Genomic DNA, 16,581 nt, shown 5'->3' with positions numbered 1-16,581 from the left:
CAAACCCGTGGGACTAAACTGAACACGAAAGTTAACAAGAAAAATCAAACGACCTGTAACCAAAAATATATACACCACCACACACGATAGAAGAATGAATAAAGGACCCGCAACCAAAAGACAAACAGGCGGTTTAAATAAATAGACTAAATGGTAAAGCAGGTGACAACTGATAAGGAGACAAAGATGTATGCTACACAAAAGGGAACACAAGGGGGCAGCAAACCGATACATCCACAAGTCATAGAAGGAAATCAAATCAAAATCAAATCAATTTTATTTATATAGCGCCAAATCACAACAAACAGTTGCCCCAAGGCGCTTTATATTGTAAGGCAAAGCCATACAATAATTATGGAAAAACCCCAACGGTCAAAACGACCCCCTGTGAGCAAGCACTTGGCGACAGTGGGAAGGAAAAACTCGGAAATAAAGACGCATAACAAAATACCTTTCAAGGAATGAAAAAGCAAATATACGTAACATGATGACAGATAGACTCTCAATAAAGAATTATCAAGGTAACCGCAGACACAGAAAACTAACCAAAAAACACAACCACTGGGAAAGGGGAGTGTGAAATAACAAATACTGCAGAACCCAAAACATGAGACATGAAGAACCACAGACAGAGGAGACCGAGAGCTGACCAGAGTACCATACATAAAGACAAAATGGACCCGGAACAGACAGCAACAGAAACGCAAAGGGGACACGCCCACATCCACACACATAGGCAAGAGCCACACGAGCACATACGCATACACCAGCAGACACACGACTGACAGCCAGACAGCAGGTGCAGACGAAACAGCAGAGGTGTCAAATCCAGCTTCAGAAATTTGTTCCATCTTCCAAATAAACCAGCTAATTGTAATTAGTTCAGCTCTTCAGGCAGGTGGATGAGCTAATTATTGAGATCACCTGTTTTAGGTGCACAGGTAGAAGCAACACATGGGAGGGTTTTTACTTCCTGAAGCTGGATTTGACACCTCTGCGAAACAGCAAACACAGGGAGCAGATAACACACACACACACACACACACACACACACACACACCACCACCACCACCACCACGAGGGCCAGCCACACACTCGCACGACAGAGTGGATTCACAGGCACACACAGGAACAGAGACACACATGCTCATGTGCTCTCACATGCACACAGAGTGGATACACAAGCACACGGAGGAACCGAGAAATGCATGCTCATACGCTCTCACACATTCCACGAGAGACAGGAGCACATGAAAAGATCATACAGGGACATAGCTGACAAACGAGGAGTACTGAGGACTCAGAGGACAGACATGACCCAAAACCACATAAAACCCCAGAAACAGATAGCAGCACCACAGAAATAAACACTTCTAAAACTAAAAATGCTGCTTTTGGAACCTAATAACACCTCTGAAGTGATTTACAAGCTATTTCTCAGAGGTTAGCATGGTTACATCACAGGCTGGTCTAGCTAGCTGCAAAACTCTTTCGTTTATGTGTAAATATAACTTTTTGTCATATATTATGTAAAAGCTAGCGAGAAATTAACACTTCTAAAACTGATAATCCTGCTTTTGTAACCTAATAACACTTCTGAAGTGATTTAAAAGACATTTCACAGATGTTAGAGTGGTGATGTCACAGGCTGGTCGAGTTACCTGTAAAACTCTGTTTCATTAATGTGTTAATATAACCTCTTTGTCATATATTATGTAAATGCTAGAGAGAAATAAACACTTCTAAAACTGAAAATGCTGCTTTTGTAACCTCAAAACACCTCTGTGATTTACAAGACATTTCACGGATGTCAGCATGCATGCTAACTTCCGCTAACTCAAAGGTAATTCAAAGCTTACTTCCTCTGTTGTCAAAAGCTCATGTACACACACATGCTCCCTCCTGCAGATGCCATTAAAGAGCCCCTTCACACATAACACGAAAGACGCAGAAACTGGAAGACAATCTGAAAACCAAAAATGATGTGGGGAACCATGAAACATTCCACCTGTTGTCTGGAGGAACGCAGGTTCGGGTTCGGACAGGTATGCATGATAGAGGTGGGCGGATTGATCTTAATATTGATAATATTGATACCAACTGGTATTGATATTGAACGATCCTCATGTAAAAAGATCGATACTCAAGCTTTTTTTCTCTCCCGCATGCACTGACTGCTGCGCACGCAGATTCATCAAAGTATACTCTCTGTCTGTAAGAGTAGCACTGCGCTGTGTCACACAACACGGAGCAGCGCACCCTTGTATTGTGGTTTGTCAGCCCTCTACCTCAGGAGATTTTGTTTTAAGTTGTGTTGAGTGATATTTTTTAAACAAAAATGTTGATTGCAATAATAAAGTATTTTGTTGTCACGTACAATGTTTGCCGAAATTCTGTTCTTGGTCTTTTGGATCCTTTGGACCTATCAATCAATCAATCAACTTTTTTCTTATATAGCGCCAAATCACAACAAACAGTTGCCCCAAGGCGCTCTATATTGTAAGGCAAGGCCATACAATAATTATGAAAAACCCCAACGGTCAAAACGACCCCCTATGAGCAAGCACTTGGCTACAGTGGGAAGGAAAAACTCCCTTTTAACAGGAAGAAACCTCCAGCAGAACCAGGCTCAGGGAGGGGCAGTCTTCTGCTGAGACTGGTTGGGGCTGAGGGAAAGAACCAGGAAAAAGACATGCTGTGAAGGGGGGAGAGATCGATCACTAATGATTAAATGCAGAGTGATGCATACGGAGCAAAAAGAGAAAGAAACAGTGCATCATGGGAACCCCCCCACAGTCTACGTCTAAAGCAGCATAACCAAGGGATGGTCCAGGGTCACCTAATCCAGCCCTAACTATAAGCCTTAGCGAAAAGGAAAGCTTTAAGCCTAATCTTAAAAGTAGAGAGGGTATCTGTCTCCCTGATCTGAATTGGGAGCTGGTTCCACAGGAGAGGAGCCTGAAAGCTGAAGGCTCTGCCTCCCATTCTACTCTTACAAACCCTAGGAACTACAAGTAAGCCTGCAGTCTGAGAGCGAAGCGCTCTAATGGGGTAATATGGTACTACGAGGTCCCTAAGATAAGATGGGACCTGATTATTCAAAACCTTATAAGTAAGAAGAAGAATTTTAAATTCTATTCTAGAATTAACAGGAAGCCAATGAAGAGAGGCCAACACGGGTGAGATATGCTCTCTCCTGCTAGTCCCCGTCAGTACTCTAGCTGCAGCATTCTGAACCAACTGAAGGCTTTTTAGGGAACTTTTAGGACAACCTGATAATAATGAATTACAATAGTCCAGCCTAGAGGAAATAAATGCATGAATTAATTTTTTCAGCATCACTCTGAGACAAGACCTTTCTGATTTTAGAGATATTGCGTAAATGCAAAAAGGCAGTCCTACATATTTGTTTAATATGCTGCTTTGAATGACATATCCTGATCAAAAATGACTCCAAGATTTCTCACAGTATTACTAGAGATCAGGGAAATGCCATCCAGAGTAAGGATCTGGTTAGACACCATGCTTCTAAGATTTGTGGGGCCAAGTACAATAACTTCAGTTTTATCTGAGTTTAAAAGCAGGAAATTAGAGGTCATCCATGTCTTTATGTCTGTAAGACAATCCTGCAGTTTAGCTAATTGGTGTGTATCCTCTGGCTTCATGGCTAGATAAAGCTGGGTATCATCTGCGTAACAATGAAAATTTAAGCTAATACCGTCTAATAATACTGCCTAAGGGAAGCATGTATAAAGTGAATAAAATTGGTCCTAGCACAGAACCTTGTGGAACTCCATAATTAACTTTAGTCTGTGAAGAAGAATTCCCCATTTACATGAACAAACTGTAATCTATTAGACAAATATGATTCAAACCACCGCAGCGCAGTGCCTTTAATACCTATGACATGCTCTAATCTCTGTAATAAAATTTTATGGTCAACAGTATCAAAAGCAGCACTGAGGTCCAACAAAACAAGCACAGAGATAAGTCCACTGTCCGAAGCCATAAGAAGATCATTTGTAACCTTCACTAATGCTGTTTCTGTACTATGATGAATTCTAAAACCTGACTGAAACTCTTCAAATAGACCATTCCTCTGCAGGTGATCAGTTAGCTGTTTTACAACTACCCTCTCAAGAATCTTTGAGAGAAAAGGAAGGTTGGAGATTGGCCTATAATTAGCTAAGATAGCTGGGTCAAGTGATGGCTTTTTAAGTAATGGTTTAATTACTGCCACCTTAAAGGCCTGTGGTACATAACCAACTAACAAAGATAGATTGATCATATTTAAGATTGAAGCATTGAATAATGGTAGGACTTCCTTGAGCAGCCTGGCAGGAATGGGGTCTAATAAACATGTTGATGGTTTGGATGAAGTAACTAATGAAAATAACTCAGACAGAACAATCGGAGAGAAAGAGTCTAACCAAATACCGGCATCACTGAAAGCAGCCAAAGATAACGATACATCTTTGGGATGGTTATGAGTAATTTTTTCTCTAATAGTCAAAATTTTGTTAGCAAAGAAAGTCATGAAGTCATTACTAGTTAAAGTTAATGGAATACTCAGCTCAATAGAGCTCTGACTCTTTGTCAGCCTGGCTACAGTGCTGAAAAGAAACCTGGGGTTGTTCTTATTTTCTTCAATTAGTGATGAGTAGAAAGATGTCCTAGCTTTACGGAGGGCTTTTTTATAGAGCAACAAACTCTTTTTCCAGGCTAAGTGAAGATCTTCTAAATTAGTGAGACGCCATTTCCTCTCCAACTTACGGGTTATCTGCTTTAAGCTACGAGTTTGTGAGTTATATCACGGAGTCAGACACTTCTGATTTAAAGCTCTCTTTTTCAGAGGAGCTACAGCATCCAAGGTTGTCTTCAATGAGGATGTAAAACTATTGACGAGATACTCTAACTCCCTTACAGAGTTTAGGTAGCTACTCTGCTCTGTGTTGGTATATGACATTAGAGAACATAAAGAAGGAATCATATCCTTAAACCTAGTTACAGCGCTTTCTGAAAGACTTCTAGTGTAATGAAACTTATTCCCCACTGCAGGGTAGTCCATCAGGGTAAATGTAAATGTTATTAAAAAATGATCAGACAGAAGGGAGTTTTCAGGGAATACTGTTAAGTCTTCTATTTCCATACCATAAGTCAGAACAAGATCTAAGATATGAAGCTATGAAGCTTAAATATGAAAAAGTATCGGTATCGGTATTGATATCTACGATACTGGGCCTGTATTTACTTGGTATCGGATCAATGTCAAAATTCCCGGTATCACCCACCTCTAGTGCATGAAACCGCAGCGAAGACAGTTTGTCTGATCTCATGAAATTAATACTCTGTGTGTGTGTGTCTGTGAGTGTGTCTCTGTGCGTGTTGTCCTCACATAGATTAAGCTGGAGTAGTATCTCTCTCGCAGATTGTGCAGGACAGAAGCTTCATTGAGGAAGGTGAGAGCAGCCATGTCCTCCACCTTGCTGAACTTGGGTGGGTTCATCTTCTGGATGTCATCCTTGTTGACCTTCACTTTCTGACCATTGGACAGCTGCACCACTACCTGCAGCACAGCAGCATCAAGAAACAGCCACTCTGTGACTCTACTTTTGTGATTTCACAATTACGTACCATAGTTTTTGGACTATAAGATACAATTTTTTTGTTTGTTTTATTTTTCTAATACTTTGGGGGTCCTGTGACTGAAACTCTGATGCAGCTGTACAAGAAAAAGTTTCCTTCAGATCATCACCAAAAAGTCTAAACTCTTCCTTTGACCAAAGTACCATCTTGATACAAATTTTCACCCGTAAACCAGTTTTTGTTATTTCATGTTTGGAAACAGTGGCCCAGTATTAGCACTGCACATTCCCTTATCTGTTGGCTACCAATGGTTACCAACTATTGGTTAATAATTATTCTAATATCAAGAAAAGTTGACAGGTTTTATATAATTACATCAAGTGATCATAATAAGTTCATTCATATTTTATGGGGCTTGTGAATCAATATCACTGTGCATTGCATTATGGTGTGTGTTGGCCATGTTGGACACTAGTGTAGTAGACAACACACTGCTCTGTTACCATCTGAAGGTAACAAAAACGCTATAACAATGGAAGGAAAACAGACAAAAGAGAAGGAAATTTACTGGGAAAAATAGACAAAGGAAGCCATGAACCAGTATTTTGAAAAGACAAGACTTGTTTATGGTTTGGCACCCTATGAAATGTACAGTTCATGAATGGATGGGTACATGACTTACATGACTTCCCTCATTTTGGCACCAAAATGTGAAAACTTAGCCCATTATCTAAGTTTGTATAACGATGATTATTTGAAGCGCTGCTGCATTTTGTGACACAACCACATCTTATTATAATTATGAAGAACTTCTCGAATAATAATGAAAGATAGAGCAAGTACAAGCACCTTGGCTACAGCAAAATACAACCAAAACTAAGAAAAAGTAGGGCAGTATTGAACACCCCCCCACTGCAGTGATGTTTAAATTTACTTTGAGCTCTCTTTCATTACAGATTGTATGAACCCACAATATTTCATGTTTTGTGAGGTGATTTCATTTGTTAAGATACATCCATTCTTGCATTTAAGGCCTGCAACACATTCTGAAAAAAAGAGTTACGATGGGGCAATTTAGGGCAATTATGAGGTTAAAAAAATGAATGATGATTTTATTTCAAATGCATGATGTCGACAGTTGCCTGTCATCGCAATTTCTGAGGAGTAAAGATCGGCAGAGAATCTCCAGTTTGTCAACAAATAAGTGTAAAAATGATTGAACTGTTTAAAATCAATGTTCCTCAAAACTGATGGGAAAAGATTTGCATGTTGCTCCCTCTACAGGGCACAATATATTACATGATTCAAGGAATATGGACAAATTTTAGTGTAAGGGCAAGAGCGCAAGCCTTAACTGAACACCCGTGATCTCCAATCTCTCAGATGGAACTGCATCAAAAACAGACATTCATCAATACCTGATATAACCATATGGGCAAGGAATTACTTTATAAAACCTCGCTCAAACACTACAATACGGAGTTACGGTCACATACGCCACATACAATTTTACTGTGCAAAAAAGAAGCCTTATTTTAACTTTGTCCATAAGCGCCATCAACGTCTCTTGACTCAGAGGCATCTGGGTTGGACCATCACACAGTGGTGGTCAGTATTACTGATCTTTTTTTTTTTTCCCCCCCAAATAAATGGATAAAATGTGCTTCAGACCAAAGATGAAAGCAACAACAAGACGTTCAAAAGCCAGGGTCTGTCATGGTGTGAGGTTGTGTTAGTGCCATTGGCAAAGGTAAATTACCCTCCTGTGATGGCAAGATTAATGCAGAAAAGAACATTGAGATTTTAGTACAACATATGCTGCCTTCTAGATGACATCTATTCCAGCAACGTCCACAGTATTTATTGCATGTTAACCTCTCAGACTGCTAATTTTACATAAATGAGGTTGTATTTAATAAAGATCATGCAATCATTTAGTTTCTGAGTCTGAGACTGTTTTATGTTATTTTGTACTGAACAATACACCAACAATAAAGGGAATTTTTACTTACAATTTTTACTATTTTTACCTGATGTTTCTCATTCTAAAACTGATTACTTTTCAACACTGAAATAGAAAAAAATTCTTGAAGAATTTTATGTTTTAATGTCTGGACATTTCACATTTGCATTAACGATGATCCACTTTCAAAAAGCCATTCTTTAGTTCCATAAACCAGCATGCCAATACTGTATTTGGAACATTGACACACACACCATGTGGTAGTACTGATAATACCTCGTCACCCTGCTCCTCCTTGATGCTGGCCTGCTCGAAGCCCTCCCTCTCCGATGGCACCCACGCCATCTTCTTGGCTGCCCAATCCGCTTGAGCGAGACCGCTGCTGCGAACATCATTTTCAAGGAAGAGGTATTTGCTGTCATCTGTGGCTATGTCAGTCATATTCACACTGTTGTCGTTTCTGATGAAGTCAACCTCTTGCAACAGGACAGTGATAGAAGTGTCGATTGCTGGAGAGTCGATAGGTGTTGAGCCAAAGTCGACCAGGTCGGTCCCTGCTGCTTGGATGGCAGCCGAGCTCACCTTTGGCCTGCAACTCCACATGAGGCAGAAATTTATGAAGTGACACAATGAAAACATAGAAAGAAAATCAGGAAGCAACTATCTCCTACAACCGACAGCGTGGGCTGTTGAAAAGGTCTTATTGTATGAAAGACTTTGATAATGAAGAAAAGGATAATGTAAAGCCAAATTATGAATTTTGGCGGTTTGCACACACCACAGGATTATATATACAGTAAACATACTCAAAGGCTTTAAACCTTTTAAACCAATAAAGTCCATGTTGAAGGAATTTTCACACACTGAAAATGAAAAGTAGTGAGGATGAAAGCTTCAGTATAACAGACCTGTTTGACTCAGACAACTTGCATTTAATTGCCATCAAGTTAAATTACATTAGAATTCTAGTGAACTGAGTTGCTGTAATTTTCCTGTTTGAACTGAGCAACGTACGCGCTCGTCCTTCTCTCTGGGTCACGAGGTCGTCCTCTTTGCTTCGACTTCACATCAAAAAGGAGGCAATAAGAAAATGAAACCCAGCAGGCACATAAGACCAACTATCAGAGTGAGCTGCCACGCTACAATGTCCATGTTTGGCTAACTTAGCACGTTGTAGCCAGCTAGCCCAAAGAAGGATGCTAAGTCTTAGCGGCATGCTACCTTATAAGGAGCAGTTGGCGGGTTGAGCCAAGCTTAGCGTTTACGCCAACAAGGTGGCGGGTCACGGGGTCATCCAGGTTTGACCAGCGGGGGAAGAAGAAGGAAAAAAAAAAAAAAACAGACACATCTCTCATTTAATATGATGTAACAGCTCGAATTACAACCTTTATCACATTCCAGGTAATGCAGAAAGATGTATTTTTAAAAGACTGGTCAAATCCATCTGCCACCATTTAGTTGTCTTCAACATACATTTGTAGAGAGCAACAGCACAGTTATAAAGCATCACTGAACACGAGTAGACTTTTATTACTCTATTCCTAACAGAGTCATGCTTTAAAGATACTCTTTGGTTCCAGTAACAGTTAAAGTTCTCCAGTTTAGTGTTACTGAGAGAAATAAAAGCAGCTTCATACTCACTTGTGCTTCAGTGCAGGATGGAGACTCGACAACAGAATAATGTCATGAAAAAGAAGCCATGATGGTGATGATCTCTATCAAGGCACACTAATGATGTTGAACCATCTTTCACTATTTAAAGTGGCCCCACACACCTGGGGGTGGAGCTATACGCAAAATCGCCCTCATTCCCAAAAATGGCAGCACTGGGCAGGATGCTCATTGTCCAAGAGTTTACAAAAACATTGTACCTTCATGATAAAAATATAGAATTAAATGAACTACTAAATAAACTACAGAACCTCCAAAATCCAAAAATGGGAAATAGATTATCCTACACAAATTAATAGCACCTACATGCAAAATATATATAACAACATGTGGGCTCTCAATGTGGAGATGGGACCTCGACCCTCGGGGTGCAGAGGGACCTGGGCATGCTTCCAACTTGTAACCTGATGGGTGTTCCCAGATGGGGCATTAGCCTGCTCTCTCTGTGGGGTTTCAAGTCCGTTTAGCGGTCAGACTGGGGGCATGTGTCTTAAATGTCACATTCAGGGTGCTGCTTCCTCCCCCCACTTCTAGGTGGTTGAGTGCACCCTCTCTTTGAGTGGATGAGCTGTGGTGCCCGTGGGTGCCTCTCACTGATCCTGTCGCTGTGTATGACCCCTCTCACTGAGGCGGAGGCGTTGTGATGTTGCTGTGGCTTCAGGCCCCTGTGAAGCCGTGGGGCTGCTGCTTGTATTCTATTGATAACTATGTGACAATGATGAAACTCCTCACAATCATTCCTGACTCATGTTATCTCACACCTCATTACATCCGTCCCCCCCTTACATCTACATTCCTGTAACCCCTTAAAGGGATTTTCACACCAACCGAGTAAATGTGGTGCACATTGTTCTAAAACTCATTATTTTCAATGAGAAGCTTCATGCAAACACTGTGTCTTAAAGACCAAGGTTGCGCGATGCTTCTTCTACCTATGCAAGTGTCTTTTTGACTGAACTTTGACTTCATGGACATGTTTAATGATTCATTCATTTAATGTTAAATATAAATGGAAACAACAGTAGTTGCTCTTTAAGGAACCTTTGTTTTATTTAGAAACGTAGCAGCAGGTGTTGGTTTCCAGAGATGACAGGTGACCAGGGACCTCATGTACAAAGATTGCATGGATTTCCTACTAGAATGTGGCATACGCCAAAACCCAGAAAGAGTCATAAGCAGAAAAATATTCAGATGTATGAAAATGTGCGTAGGCATGGATCCACGCACGTTCCGTTTGTCCATCCCACTGAACGTGGAACTGAACGAACGTGGAACCAAACTAATCCCTGGCCACGCCCCATTTAAATATGCAATTTTATGTAAATAAGCCCTTTGAGCAGGGATTCCCACGACATCATATCAGACAACATGAACACAGAAAAGAAATTATACCATAGATGACTGGAAATTACGTGGAGGCACGCAGGGACAGTATATTCAGTACGATGTTAAATGGATTAATTGTGAAACTGGAAAAATGTTTGTGAAAGCTACTTAGTATGAGGGTGTGAAATGGTAAATGGACTGCATTTATATAGCGCTTTTCCATCTGAATCAGATGCTCAAAGCGCTTTACAATTATGCCTCACATTCACCCCGATGTCAGGGTGCTGCCATACAAGGCGCTCACTACACACCGGGAGCAATAGGGGATTAAAGGCCTTGCCCAAGGGCCCTTAGTGATTTTCCAGTCAGGTGGGGATTTGAACCCATGATCTTCTGGACTCAAGCCCAACACCTTAACCACTAGACCATCACCTCCCCCTGTGAAACAGCGTGCACACACTGACGATAAAAAGGTGAGGAGCACCTCCACTGACAGTGTGACATTCACAATTTACACACACGTTTATTGACAAATATGGAACACAGGAAGTCTGTTAAGAAGCTGTGCAGCTCTCACTGTCAAGCAAAAATAAAAACAATAATAACAATAAACATTTGAATGCACACATGCCCAAATGTGGCCACACTGGATTACGTTTGGATAAATTACACAAATACACTATTTATACAGCAAGCAGCTACTTAATTGCCCCTTGTGGGATTAATCAAGTTGTTTGATTAATTGAGCAGCTGCCATCGCACACCCTGCCAAAAGCCAGCCTGATGCGCATTTGCGCACCACATACGATATGAACATGTGTGCAGTCAATAGCTCCGATTACATGGAAACCAGCTCTAGCTGCAAATGGTATTTTAATATTGGAATGGGATGATCTGGATGACTTTCGGATGATTGTGTTCCACACAGTTGGCATGTCTCAGCTCAAGGTTGACTGGCACACGCCTGACTGATCGGCCAGCTCACGCTGAAATGCCCCTTTACAGGAAGCCCAGCGTGGTCAGCACCTGCGTGGACACAGACAGCCACCTGGCTCCACGCTCCAGCCGCAGTTCTGCGTGCAACTCCAGTATCAGTGACCTTGGTAATCAAAATCAGTTTATGAGCCAATTATTGTCATTTGCAAGAAAATCCTTGTGTTCCCTGAATACACGCTCACGTCAGATTGCCACGTTTGCAAGGTCTTCTGACACTAATGCAGCCACTGTTGTAGTGCCATTTTACGCATCACTTTGCACATGGTTTTATTTCCATCCATATAATTATAAACACGTGAGTGTGTTAAATGTTCAGTGTGTCTCTGACGTGCACACCACTCTGTTGACTTCTTGTTTTCACACTATTAAAGGTTCCCAGCATCAACTTTACATGTCCACAGTGGAACAATTGCTGTCGAAACATGCATACACCAGCCACAATTTTTGCATGATGAAACGCACATTTTCTCATCATTTCACTTTTGACACATTGGCATTGGCGTGGAGATGGACATACACCATGTTTTTGTGCATTAAGACGCTTTGCCCATGAGGCCCCCTGGACCCTCAGGAAATTTTCCAGATAAAGGCCTCCACTGCAGCTTAGTTGAGTTTTTTGGAGACACTTTCCACACATTTTGAAGAGCAGAGATGTTCTCTCTTCCATCTGGACTTCAGGTTTTGGTGTTCAGCTCCATCACCAGAAGTTTTGAAGTGCATCTGGATTTACAAGATTCTCTGCACAGCAAATGTTGAAATGTTCCTGATGTGGGACAAGTGAAGAAATACGAGGTCTCTTAGAAAACTATCCTACCTTTTTATTTAAAAAAAAAACTATATGGTTTTGAATGACGTGCGATTACACCAATCATGCTTGAACCCTCGTGCGCATGCATGAGTTTTTTCACGTGTGTCGGTGACGTCATTTCCCTGTGGGCAGGCCTTGAGTGAGATGTGGTCCCGCCCTCTCGGCTGAATTCCTTTGTTTCACACGCTGCTCGAGACGGCGCGCGTTGCTTTATCAACATTTTTTCTGGAACTGTGAGGAATATCCGAGTGGACACTATTCGAGAAATTTAGCTGGTTTTCGGTGAAAAGTTTAACGGCTGATGAGAGATTATGGGGTGTTTCTGTCACTGTAAGGAGTTCCCATGGAGCAGGACGTCCTGCAGCGCTTCCAGGCGCCGTCGTCGGCCTGTTTCAACCTGAAAACATCCTAATCTAAGGCTTAATTCACCCAGGACGTCGTGAGAGAACAGAGAAGATTCAGAAGAGGCCGGCATGAGGACTTTTTGCGGACATTCCACTGTTTAAGGACATTTTTTAATGACAGACGTGCGCGCAAATTCACCGAGTCGTTTCCGTGACAACTCGGCAAATCTGTGTGCGCCGCGACAGGAAAAACACCTCCGTGTTGAAAACCATTTGTAAAATTCAGGCAGCTTTTGATGGCTTTCAACGAGTAACTGAGAAATTGTTTAACAGCTTGGGCATGTTCCAACTTGTCTGTTAAGGTTCCAACGGAGGTGTTTTTTCCTGTCGCGACCCCCCGCGGTCGGGTCCAGCCGACATGCGACTCTGCCCGCACGTTCTTTCATTACAAAATGTCCGTTAACAATGGAATGTCCGAATAAACTCCTCATGCCGACTTCTTCTGAAAGTTCTCTGTTCTCTGACGACCTTACTGGGTCAACAGAGCCTGAAATGTGGAGGTTTCAACTTGAAACGGCGAGACGCTGCCGCCTCGAAGCGCAGATCGCCGTCAGGCACCGTGGGCCGTCCTTACGGCGACACTACCAGACCAAAATCTCTCATCAGCCGTTAAAATTTTTACCGAAAACCAGCTGAATTTATCAAATGGTGTCCACTCAGTTGTGCCTTACAGTTTTGAAAAAATTTTGATCAAACAAAGCAGCAGTCTCTGAGCCATTCCTAAACAATGAAAAAACGACGAGAGGGTGGGCCACTCCTCACTCAAAGACTGCCCACAGGCGAATGACGTAACCGACAGGCGTGAAAAAACTCTTGCATGCCCACAAGGGTTCAAGCATGTCTGATGTAATCACACGTGATTCAAATCCATATGATTTTTTAAAAAAATAATAAGGTCGGATACTTTTCTAATAGACCTCATACATTTCTTAAAATATAAAGAAACACAAAACAGTGCTGTGCTTTTTTTTTAAAAGGTCTGATTGCTTGAAAGTTAAAAAAAATCAGCTATTTAAAGTTGAGACTATGCATCTAGACTGAGCAGTAACAATAATAATAAAAAAACTATTGTGTAGATTTATTTGATAAAAATAAATCAAACAATGTACAAATAAATAAAGTCATTCGACTGAGTGATTGATTCAGCATACTGCAGCTAAAGGCTAAGCTAATGTTAGCATTCAGTGGTGGGACTAACATCGCATTTTATTTTCAGATTACTCACACACTTCAGACAAATTTGCAGAAGCTCTGTTACTCAAACTGGATGCGTGTATACAGCGCAGCCAGAAAGTATTCACAGCACTTCACTTTATCCACATTTTATGTTACAGCCTTATTTCAAAATGGAGTAAATTGATTTTTTTCACTCAAAATTCTACACACAACACCCCATAATATAACAACATGAAAATTTTCTTTTTTTAAATTTTTGCATATTTATTACAAATAAAAAACTAAGAAATTACATGTACGTAAGTATTCACAGCCTTTGCTCAATACTTTGTTGATACACCTTGGTAGCAATTACAGCCTCAAGCCTTCTTGAATATGAGGCCACAAGCTTGGTGCACTTATATTGGGTGGTTTGTCCATTCCTCTTTGCAGCACCTCTCAAGCTCCATCAGGTTAGATGGGGAGTGTCGGTGCACAGCTATTTTCAGATCTCTACAAAGATGTTCAATCGGATTCAGGTCTGGGCTCTGGCTGGGCCACTCAGGACAGTCACAGAGTTTGTCCTGAAGCCACTCCTTTGATATCTTGGCTGTGTGCTTAGGGTCATTGTCCTGCTGAAAGATGAACCGTCGGCCCAGTCTGAGGTCAAGAGCACTCTGGAGTAGGTTTTCATCCAGGATGTCTCTGTACACTGCTGCATTCATCTCTCCCTCAGTCCTGACTAGTCTTCCAGTTCCTGCCACTGAAAAACATCCCCAAAGCATGATGCTGCCACCACCATGCTTCACCACCACTGCATTCCTCATCCTTACACATGTAGGATTCGGCACCGGATCAAGGACCTTTGGTGGACTAGAGCCTGAGCTCCTAATACAACAAGGCATGGTGCCATCTTGGAAAATGGCTGCCTCTGCGATGCCCCTACAGCCAAAATTATCTTTAGGGTATGCTTGAACACTGTGCCCAATTTCATGCTTTTATCATCAAAGTTCATCCACATATCTGCTCCGCCATAAGGGGAGAGACACGTCATCATTGGCAAGTGTGCTAAAAACGGTTGGTGTCATACTTTTCTCTTCTTTTTCCTTTGACTTTTTACCGCTACATTTTTGCAAGTAACAGTTGCGTAGCAGTAGGAGTAGCATAGCAGCTGTCTCTTCTAGAGGAAGAAAAATAATTACCTAATATGGAAGTCAAGTTCTGTATGGAACAACAATATAAACAGTAGATCACACTATACACAAGCAGAAAGAATGTTTTGTAATATTGTGTTGAAATGATTTTGTACAACATGAGTGTACCAGTATTATTGCACAGCATGTGTAGTATTATTGCAAATGGCTGAAAAATTGTTACTATCACGTTATTAGTCATTAGTCAGGGTTGGTTGTGGAGTCTGACAGCAACAGGAAGGAAGTACCTGTGGTATCGCTTCTTCAGCAGTCTGTCACTGAAGGAGCTTTCCAGTGCAGTCAGGGTGTCACTCATGGGGTGGGAGATGTTCTCCAACAGGAATCACAGCTCAGCCATCATCCTCCTTTCACCCACCTCCTGCACTGAGTCCAGAGGACTTCCCAGGACAGAGCTGGCCTTCCTAATCACTTCGTCAAGTCTCCTCCTCTCTGCAGTTGTGATACTGCTGCTCCAGCAGACCACTCTGTAGAAAATGGCTGATGCCACTACAGAATCAAAGAAGGCCCTCAGGAGCGCCCCCTGCAGTCCAAAGGACCTGAGCCATTCATCAGGTAGAGTCTGCTCTGCCCTTTTGTGTTAAGTGCAGTAGTGTTGTTTGACCAGTTCACTTTATTGTTTAGGTGAACACCAGGATGTTCTTCCGTGACCGGAAGAGGACTTACTTTGGCTATTTGTCCAGCACACGCTGTGATGGGAGCATGAGAGAGTGACGGGGGGGTATGGTTAGGGAAGGGTAGGGTTAGAAGTAGAAAAAAAGTGTCACAACAATATTAAAAACCCAGTGACTTTCTAAAGTTGGTCATGTGATGACATCATCATGCTCGACCAATCACATCGTCTTCCAGACAAAGTAAGTCCACTTCCAGCCATGGAAGAATAACCACTGCTTTATGGGTTGCCGCGGAGCCACTTCTGGCAAAGTGACCAATCCGAAAGCGAGAATTCGTACCTCCACGACTGGCCGCCCGATGAAAACAAACTCGGCTGCATTGTCTTTTTAAATCAGCTGGTTTTGTTTAGTCTCTAACGGCCAGCTGACAGCTATCATTGCCTGGAACGACGAGATTTATACACCAAGCTGAGCTGAAATGAACCACTGTACATTAACTTGACTTTATTGATGAGTTTGACCCCTTTGAAACGTGACCAAATTACATGTATTTTTGTGCTCTGTGATGTTTCCATCGGCCAAAAATGACCACCAGAGGGCGCTCGGCTTAAAGTCTGCAGCAACCCATAATAAATTAACAATAAACAGTAGTGCAATAAACTGCGCAACCGTCAATAAAACAATCAGATTCTGTGGAAACTTTCAAGTCCAGACTTAAGACGCACTTCTTGTCCCTTTCATATGGCTAACATACTGGTACAGTTTTGTTTTACACTTTTTACTCTTTTAATTCATGTTATTAGTAACTGGAGCATGCCGCAGCCTCAACGACCTTACCTGTGTGAAG

At 41.7% G+C, this 16,581-nt stretch overlaps 1 protein-coding gene across 1 annotated transcript in view; it reads right to left on the bottom strand.

Annotated features, from left to right (window-relative positions):
- Positions 1–8,085, bottom strand: part of LOC117528774 (myosin-11-like) — a 392,454-nt gene extending 384,369 nt beyond the window's left edge. The window contains 2 exon segments of the mRNA XM_034191402.1: positions 5,396–5,566; positions 7,826–8,085. Of these exon segments, the coding sequence (XP_034047293.1) occupies positions 5,396–5,566; positions 7,826–7,990 (336 nt within the window). The 5' untranslated portion in view covers positions 7,991–8,085.
- Between the last annotated feature and the right edge of the window lie 8,496 nt (positions 8,086–16,581).

This window comes from Thalassophryne amazonica, chromosome 16, assembly GCF_902500255.1.
Source record: "Thalassophryne amazonica chromosome 16, fThaAma1.1, whole genome shotgun sequence".
NCBI lineage: Eukaryota > Metazoa > Chordata > Actinopteri > Batrachoidiformes > Batrachoididae > Thalassophryne > Thalassophryne amazonica.
This window is presented reverse-complemented; position numbering and strand designations above follow the sequence as displayed.